General features: G+C 43.4%; 1 protein-coding gene across 1 annotated transcript in view; it reads right to left on the bottom strand.

The window, feature by feature from the left end:
• The window catches only part of NPTX2 (neuronal pentraxin 2), a 17,546-nt gene that overhangs the window by 6,468 nt on the left and 1,078 nt on the right, over positions 1-10,000 (bottom strand). The window contains exon 2 of the mRNA XM_015825856.2: positions 3,567-4,030. Coding sequence (XP_015681342.2) covers positions 3,567-4,030 — 464 coding nt within the window. The remainder of the gene's footprint in view (positions 1-3,566; positions 4,031-10,000) is intronic.

The following is a 10,000-nucleotide window of genomic DNA, read 5'->3' as shown; positions in this document are numbered from 1 at the left end:
CATGCAGCCACAATAAAGTCATCCAGACGCAATAGATTCTGTATCAGCTTGGTCTTAAGGACTCTCTAGTCTTGGACTTCAAGTAGATGCAAAATTGGAATGGAATAACCAAAGCTTTTTTTTGAAGACCGGTGGGTCTCTGTCTATGGGTCAAACATTCCACTCGTTATTTAGCTGTCCAAGAGATTAAGATACTCAAAAAGTTCAGTAAGGCAAGACAATTTCCAAACCACAATGCACGTGACCGAGATGTTAGCTGTGGGGAGAGAAAATTGCCATGTATACAGACCTGCCCATTAACAGTTGGTGTTTTATCATGATGGGATTTTCCCATGCCATAGGGATGGTGCTTCCAAGAACTGTAAGAGGCAATTTAATTGACTGAATGTCACGCTGATTACAAAGAGCTTTCAGCTCTCTCCATGCCAAAACACTGGCTAGGAAAGCAACCTCAGATATTCATTAGTGAGTGTTGGAATCTCAACACTCATTTATTCAAGTTTGAAGGGGAAAGTGGGAGAGGAGGCTGAATTCTAAAGTACAGTTCAATATTTGAAATGATCAAAGAACTGAAGACCTTTCTGCCTGAGGGAGTAAAATTGCCCAAGAAATAATTCCAGAAATTCTTTTAATGCTTGGAGGTTTCTCCAAAGATAGTTATTTATTAGAGCGTTGACTTCAGTGGGCAAAAAGCAATGGGAGAAAAAGGAAAGAGGTGGTGGGAGAAGGGGGGGCTAATAAACATTCTGCCCTCTCCCAGGGGTTGTCTGTCCATCGTGTATTTGATAGTTAAGCTCTGCTGAGCTTTTAGCAAAATAAATTGGAAATGCTATTTGCACTTACATGAAAGAAAAAGAACAAAAATGCAGCCTATTAAATTCAAATGGAAAGGAAGGAAGGAAGGAAGAAAGGAAGGAAGTTATATGCATTCAAGGAAGGAAGGAAGGAAGAAGAAGGAAGGAAGTTATATGGATTCAAGGAAGGAAGGAAAAGGAAGGAAAGAAGGAAGGAAGGAAGGAAGGAAGGAAGGAAGGAAGGAAGGAAGGAAGGAAGGAAGGAAGGAGGGAAGGAAGGCAAGCAATGGACAGGAAAATGAAAATGAACAAATCTCAATCCATTGAAATGAAAACACAATGTCTCTTTCTTCCTAATTTTCATTGAAAAAAATGCCTTTGTTAATGAGATAGACATAAATTTTTATAGATTGTATGCACTGCAATCTATTTTCACAAGGCCACTCATTTAACCAGATGTATAATCGGTTTATTTCTTTACTTTGTGGGTGAGAAAGTCTTCACTTTCTCTAGCCCTCTGTGTTTTCCAGGTTTGTCTGGTTTCTGTCCCTAGTGTAATTGTTAAAAATGCTTCATTGCAGAGATTTTGAAGATCGTGACTTATTTAAAGCCTTTATTTTCTAAGAAAATAAAGCTCTGAGACTGAGAGTTTCTGAGAAATGAAGCTTGTTTGTGGAACTATCCCATTGGACAACCACTAATTGCCCTCCTGATAATAACCTGCGTGTATATTTAGCTAGTGACAATATTCCAGTGTGCATCTTCTCTTAGGCGACAACAAAAATTCCAGCCCACAAGTTAAAAAACGATGAATGAGCATGCAAAGAGGAGAGATGGAGGTCGACAGGAAAAGGTCTCCCAAAAGGGAAGTGAACGTTGAACGGATCCACAAGCTAATCCAGAAATATGGAGTAGAAATAAAGACAGTCTTTAGCTACCTTGCAACAAGTAGGTTGAAGCTTCACACAAAGAGAATTTTGAAGTGCTTTTCAGTGGGTTAATATCAATCAATCAATCAATCTGTTTCTAAACAATCCTAAAATCAATCAATTAATTCATCCCATTTGCTAAATAGGTAGCTGTAGATAACTCTCTCTCAGCCCAGCCCACCTCACAGGGTGGCTGTTCTTGTGGGGAAAACAGGAGCAGGAAGCAGTATTAAATGTGCTCCCCAGTGTGAGTCATTTATGAAATTTATAAATATTATATGCACATATTATACGCCATAGCACAGTATATGCATAACTGTATATAGAGCTATCACTAATATATGACAGATTTATAATATTTAGAGGTCAGACTAGGAGATTTCGTTCTCCTTTTGAACATGGAAACAGGGGTTCCCACCATCTCAATCGGCCACTGGTTTCAAGAGACGTGGGAAAGGGCAGCAGGTAAGGGAAAGCTGGATTCGGTCACCTTGCTTGCTGGGAGTTATGGAGTCAGAGTTTTGGATTTAGATCAAGCAAGCCCGGGATCGGATTTCAGTCCCACTTTTGATTCAGGGAGCTTGAGATCACCCTCTACATCTCCACGCAAGAGGCCACAGCGGTTAACTTAGTTGCCCAGAGCAAGGAAAAGAAAAGCCGAATAATAATAATAATAATAATAATAATGATGATGATGATGATGATGATGATGATGATGATGATGATGATGATGATGATGATGATAAAGTTGGAAGGGACCTTGGAAGTCATCTAGTCCAACCCCCTGCTCAGGCAGGAAACCCTATACCATTTCGGACAAACGGCTGTCCAGTTTCTTCTTTAAAACTTCCAGTGTTGGCACGTTCACCACTTCTGGAGGCAGGTTGTTCCACTGGTTAATTATTCTAACTGTCAGGAAGTTTCTCCTTAGTTCTAAGTTGCTTCTCTCCTTGATCAGTTTCCATCTGTTGCTTCTTGTCCTGCCTTCAGGCACTTTGGAGAAGAGCTTGACTCCCTCTTCTTTGGGGCAGCCCCTGAGATATTGGAACGCTGCTATCATGTCCCGCCTCGTCCTTCTCTTCGTTAAACTAGACATACCCAATTCCAGCAACCATTCCTTGTATGTTTTAGCCTCCAGTGCCCTAATCATCTTTGTTGCTCTTCTCTGTACTCTTTCTAGAGTCTCAACACCTTTTTTACATCGTGGTGACCAAAACTGGATGCAGTATTCCAAGTGTGGCCTTACCAAGGCATTGTAAAGTGGTATTAATATGAATGAAAGCCGAATGGTGCCACTTTTCTTAAACAGAAGAACATCTCGGTGTCTCCCCATCAGACAATCGCTGGAAGGGTTCAGTCTGGTCTTGAAAGTGCTTCCTACCCTGCCAGCATCTTTTTTATTATTATTATTATTATTATTTCTCCCGCAATTTGTTTTCTGCAGCTTAGACTTAAGACAAAACCCTTCCCAAAGTCGCCCTTAAGAGCAAAGGTGCAAGGACAGGAATCAACCCTGGTTTTCAAGAGCTTCCCCGCCCCACCTTTCGCCCCCCCCCCCCAAGTCCATTCCCAAAAGGTTTCTCGCCCCTCTGATGGGGGGGTGCCTTTCAGCACCGCGGACAGCCACGGCGCGTTTCAGCACCATGGACAGCCACGGCGTTTCTCCTTCCCTGCCGGGTCCAAAGTGCTCATTCCTATTTCAAACCCGAGTTTGGACAGATTCTTACAAGCAACCCGCCCCGACTCGCTTCGGGCTCTTATCCCGCGCTTCTCTCCCCCTCCCGCGTCCAGCCGACCTCTCCTCCTCCTCCTCCTCCTCCTCCTCCTCCTCCTCCTTCCTCACCTCCAGATTCTCCAAGCGATCCTTGAGGGCTTGCATGGTGCGGGTGAGCTGGTCGACAATCTTGCCGGGGTCGCGCGGCAAGTCCCCCATGGTGTCCTTGCTCTTCCCGGACTCTTTCCTCCACGTGCCGCCTTTGCCGTCGGAACTCTCGCACCGGCTCAGCTTGCCGCTCAGCTCGCGGATGGTCTCCCGCTGGTTCCCGATGGTCTCCTTCTGCTGCAAGATGGTTTCCCGCAGCTGGAGCAGGGTGGCCTTCAGCGCCTCCTCGGGGGGCAGCAGCCCGCCCCCGGCCAGGGCCCCCGAGGGCAGCGGGCAACCCGGGTTGGCGGCGTCGAGCGGCAGCGAGGTGCACACGAAGCGGCTGCCCGCCGGGGTGTCTTGCGCGCCCGCCGGCGCCCCCCAAGCCGAGAAGACCAGGCCGGCTAAGATGGGCAGCAGCATAGCGGCCAGACGCGGGGACCGATCTATTGCATGGGGGGGAGGAGGCGAACGTGTGAACGGGCGCCAGCGAGAGGAGAGTCCCGTGTCAGCTCCCTTTTTCTGCAGAGCAAGCCCGAAGGGGACGTGAGGATGAGCCTGGAGTTGGCCGGACGCGCAACAGCTGCGGGAACGACCCGTCCTGGCGCCGAAGCATCCGAGCCAACTCCGCGCTGCGCGCATCCTTAAGATGCCCAGCCGCCGCGGGCAGGGCGGGGGCGCGATGAAGAGGGGGAGGCAGCTGGTTGGCTGAGCGCCCACCGCAAGCCACGCCCCCTCGGCCCGGGACCAGGAAACCTGGAGAGGCGGGGACGGCGGGAAGGCTTCTGATTGGCGGGGATCTGGAGGGTGGGTCCGAATCTGTTCATTCATTCATTTACTGATCGGGAGGTGCAAAAATCCAGACGGCCGCTAAGGGGCAGCGATGGGATACTTTGGGGACTCTTTAGCCGGCCATCTGTTGGTCGTCCGAGGTTCTTGGCGTTTTGTGGTGGGAAATAACTGGGAATTGCACTCAAAGTGCACAGATTACAGCTTAGCACACAATAAGTGAACCGGTCTTAAATGAGTGAATTGTGTCAACACTGCCTCCACCCAAAATGTTTAGTGTACAGAAAAGTAAAGGCTTATTGTTCCAGCACAGTGTCAGAAATCAACCAGACGTTCTCGGCCCTCTTTTTTGTAACTATAATGATGCGGTTGCTTAACCATAATGCCGTCTGTTTTGGACTTGACAGCAAATCCACCCAAAGAAAGTACGTAGGATGGTTAAAAACAAAACCTAAATCCGAAGCAAACCAGAAGTAAACACTGGAAACCAGCAAAAAAAACAAAAAAAGTCACAAACAGCTATAAAATCAGCCAGTTAACAAGTGTCCAAAATGCGTTCATGTGACCACGGAGGGAAGACGTCGTAACTTCGATAACAGGTTGTAAATAGTTCTGGGGAGGATCATGATAGCTTTGGACAATTAAGTGACAAGTTGTAAGTCGAGGAAGTAGATAGATAGATAGATAGATAGATAGATAGATAGATAGATAGATAGATAGATAGATAGATGGATGGATGGATGGATGGATGGATGGATGGATGGATGGATGGATGGATGGATGGATGGATGGATGGATGGATAGATAGATGATAGACAGACAGAGAGACAGACAGATGATAAATGATAGATATGATAGATAAATGATAGATGGTAGATATGATAGATGATAAATGATGATAAATGATAGATATGATAGATGATAAATATTAGATGATAAATGATAGATATGATAGATGATAGATAAATGATAGATAAGATGATATATGATAAATGATAGACAGACAGTAGATGTATAGATGATAAATGATTAATGATAAGATATGATAATTAGATGATAAATGATAGATATGATAGATGATAGATAGATAATAGATAGATAATAGATAGATATGATAGATGATAGATGATAGATATGATAGATGATAGACAGTAGATGATATACCTAGATGATAAATGATTGATGATATGATACATGATAAGATGATAAATGATGATAAATGATAGATATGATAGATGATAGATAATAGGTGATAGATAAATGATGATAGATGATAGATGAAAGAGACAGACAGACAGACAGACAATTTGATGCTAGTCACGACAAGGGAAATAAATCAAAAACATCCTCTTTCTCAAGGAACTACAGAAACAACAGACCATCTCAGACCCATCATAAAATGCTTAAAAGGCATTTTAGAATATTGCTAAAGCTGGAAAAAAAAACTATTGGGATGTGCCTCATCTTTGAGAAGCAAAGCCAATCTAAGAAAAGGCCATGGAGAGAAGTCATGGTCCTAAATGAAATACTGCCTTTTCATTCTTTCTAAATGTACCCTTCTCTTTGCGGTCCTGCTCTCATGAACTTACAGTTCCACCCTAGCCACCTGCTGGACCACACCTGCATCCAATTACAGGTATGTTCTAATTTGCATAACTCTATAATTGAAGGTGTGTGTGTGTGTGTGTGTGTGTGTGTGTGTGTGTGTGAGAGAGAGAGAGAGAGAGAGAGAGAGAGAAAGAAGGGACGGGGAGAGAGAGAGAGAGAGAGATTGTTGCTGCAATTGTGGGGCTGAGATTTGGCTTCGGTTAACCCACCCTGCCCTCTGGCGGCTAAAGAGTCAGATTCGCACTCGTTTCTCGTGTTTACATCCATGCACCTTGTTTAAGAGGGAGAGGAAAGTTCTGACTATTTCATTGTTCACCTCTGGGCAGTTTTTCAGCAAGGGTGTAGAAATGGATTGTCCTGCCTTTCTCCCCTTCTATCCCTCACTGGGGGTCTTCTGGGTCCCCCTCTAACCTTCAGACTCTTTTTCTTTTCTTTCTGCAAACTTGGAGGGCTTCCCCCAAGCTGTTCCCCCCCCGACTCTGACACCTCCTTCGTGTGCATGGATGACGATGCTGTGATGACAACGTAAGAGTTTTGCTAGTAATGGCGTTCCATTGCTTGGATATTGCTATTCAATCATTGTATACATTTTCAAAAAAATCTTATACATCTGTTTCCTGAGAGAAAACTTCAGAAAGTATGATGTCAACGCATCCAATTAATCAGAACTGTATTCCAGGATGCAGTCTTGCTTTCTTTCCTTTCTCTCTCTCTCTCTCTCTCTCTTTCTCCTTTCCATTTCTTTTTCTCTTTCGTTTTTTCTTTTCTTTCTTTCCTCTTTCTTCTTTTCTTTTTTCTTTCTCTGAACCTTTTTCTCTTTAATTCCTTTTTTTTCTTTTCCTCTTTCTCTCTCCCTCGCCCTTCCTTTCTCTCTCTCTCTTTCTCCTTTCCATTTCTTTTTCTCTTTCGTTTTTTCTTTTCTTTCTTTCCTCTTTCTTCTTTTCTTTTTTCTTTCTCTGAACCTTTTTCTCTTTAATTCCTTTTTTCTTTTCTTTTCCTTTCTCTCTCTCCCTCTCCCTTCCTTTCTCTCTCTCTCTTTCTCCTTTCCTTTTCTTTTTCTCTTTTGTTTTTTCTTTTCTTCCTTTCCTCTTTCTTCTTTTCTTTTTTCTTTCTCTGAACCTTTTTCTCTTTAATTCCTTTTTTCTTTTCCTTTCTCTCTCTCCCTTCCTTTCTCTCTCTCTCTTTCTTTCTCTTTCTTTCTTTCTTTTTTTCTACGCCTTCAACATATTCTTTTTTGCTGTGTGTCTGTCTCTTTTAAGAGGCTCATAAAACGCATTCGGTCCTAAGACCAGTAAACTGAATTATCTCTGTTTTGCTCCAGTCTGTATTGATGACTGCAGTACCCTCCCTATTCAATAGAGATTACAATGTATAATATTCCCATTTAGAACTTTCCTGTTGAGCTCTGCAGGGTTGTGATTTATATTAAAGTCAGGGGGGAATATCAGATGTTTTATGGGGAATGGAGAGAGCTAAACACCACACCATGAGATCAAATTCAGTTCACCCAGCTATTGAATACCGGTGTACAGTACGTGCAGAAGAGGATTATGAGAACAAAGTTGTTAAGTATTAAAGCAGTGTGTCTTTTGCCTTGACAGGTAAAGTCAATACAATTGTAGAGGCCTCTAATGTAGGCAATATAAGTAATGCAACACTCACTTTGAGACACCAAGCACAAGACAAATTGAATTGGTGATCCCCTTCACGCCTTCAGTATGGTGCACGTTTCAATCTGACACCGCTCAAAAGACAAAAAAATCTAATTGTTGACAATCTCTGTGCCATGGTTGCTGTTAAATACCATGACTATTAAGCTACAGGGGGCGTTTTAGCATTTAAGAGCAAATTTACAATTTAATATATAGCTGTTTATTGAATTAGGGGGGGGTGGAAATTCTAAAAAAAAAACCAGAAATCAGTCCAGCTCATCACTAATTAATCAAGCAGCTGCTTCAATAGAGAAAGAATAAAATAGTTCCACATAACTGATTTGTGCAAGTTGGTGATATATTTCCTTTCGCAATATATATATATATACTAGCTGTACCCGTCCACACGTTGCTATGGCTCAGTCCAGTTAAATGGAAAAGAAGTGTGTTGCTTTTACGTCCAACAGATGGTGCTGTTTTTCAAAAAAGCATGTTTTACCTGTCACAGGTGTGACATCTATATAATAGTAGGTACATAAAAACACGCGCGTATTCGAATGCAACGTTGTGTCAAAATTTCAAAGCAATCGGTGAAGAACGTTCGGAGATTTAAGATTTTGAACAAACGGACATTTACATTTTTATTTATATAGATTAAAAGAGAGGGGCGGAGAGGGAGAAGGAGAGAGGAGGAGAGGGAGAGAGAGAGGGAGAAAGGAAGAGAGAGAAAGAGAGGGAGAAAGAGGAGAGGGAGAGGGAGAGAAAAGGAGAAGGAGGAGAGGGAGATGGGAAGAAGAAAAGGGAGAGAGCAAAGGAGAGGGAGAGAGAAGGAGAGGGAGAAGGAGGAAAGGAAGAGAGAGGAGAGGGAGAAGAAGGAGAGGGAGAGAGAGAAGGAGAGAGAAAAGGAGAGGGAAAGGGAGAGAGAAGAAGGAGAGGGAGATGGGAGGAAGAAAAGGGAGAGAGCAAAAGAGAGGGAGAGAAAGAAGGAGAAGGAGAGGGAGAGAGAACTAATCCGAGAGAAAGTGCTTTATCACTGCAGTCAACAGGATTGAAAAACCTCTCGTCCCTTAAGGGCGGCCTGGCACACTTACGATTTTGTTTCAGCCCACAGGACAGATTGTTACTTTTTAATTGCGTCTTGACAATTTCATGCCCGTTCAAAGCGGCATTTGTATTCTTTCGGGATCCTTGGCAGCCTTTGATGGACCTTCTTGAGAAATGCCTAACCCTGGAAACGAGCAGGAAAGACCGAGTCCCTCCGGCATCCTTTATATGGCTCATGTGCTGGTCGTAGGCTGCAAAGCTTCAGCTGCTCATCGTGAATTCAAGGGGATGTGGCTGTCGCCTTTCGGAGGAAGCGAGCTTGTGCAGTTGCTGCTTGCTATTCCAAAAGTCACCCGGTTGGCTTTCATGCCTAAGGCAGGACTAGAACTCCCCGTCTCCCGGTGAATGGCCCACAGTCACCCAGCTCGCTTTCATGCGTTAAGATCACCCAACATGCCAGGATAATGGAAGGCCTTTGAGTCCTTCTAACGACACATAATGCTGCAGCTAATCGATGTTCTTGTATGCAATTTCTTATTTTCTGGGGAGCATTTCCATAACCTTGAACCCTGCCTTCAGCTTTTCTTCTACCCTTCTTTCACAGAAATGGGTAACTGAAGAGCATAATAATAACGTCGTGCAGGCGATGGATCAAAAAGGCCAAGCCATTAGGGGCCTGGTCAGGACGCTGTTTCCTCTTGAGTTCTGAGTAGCATGGCGAAGAAAAACGAAACATAATAGATCTCCAAGGATACTTGATGGGCCCAGAAAGCCATTAAATTCAGAGAAATCATTACTTGGTATGTAATGTGCATTTGGTTAGAAAAAAAAGAAAAGGGGGAGGGGAGAGGAAGAGAAAAAAATGCCGCTTAAGAAGCAAATCTGGATTCAGTTTCTTATCTCCAAGAACTAGATTTTTAAACCCAAGACACCCCTCTCTCCCCCAAAGAATGATATCGTCATGATAAAACTTCAATGTTGCAGTTGGCATATTCTAATTAAAAAAAAAATGTTTTCAAAAGGGTAAGATGCAACTGGCCCCCAGAACAGTGGTTTTTCTCTAGATGGGGGGGGGGGGGTGTCCAGCCTTGGCAACGTTGTGGACTTCAATTCCCAGGATTCTTTGTAAGTGCTGTTGTAACATTGAACAATCACTAAACGAAGTGTTTTAAGTTGGGAACTACCTTTATATGTTTTTGGTTTAGGTAGATAGATAGATAGATAGATAGATAGATAGATAGATAGATAGATAGATAGATAGATAGATAGATAGATAGATAGATAGATAGATAGATAGATAGATAGATAGATAGATAGATAGAT

This window comes from Protobothrops mucrosquamatus, unplaced genomic scaffold (assembly GCF_001527695.2).
Source record: "Protobothrops mucrosquamatus isolate PMUCROS unplaced genomic scaffold, P.Mucros_1.0 scaffold2838, whole genome shotgun sequence".
In the NCBI taxonomy this organism is placed as follows: Eukaryota; Metazoa; Chordata; class Lepidosauria; order Squamata; family Viperidae; genus Protobothrops; species Protobothrops mucrosquamatus.
This window is presented reverse-complemented; position numbering and strand designations above follow the sequence as displayed.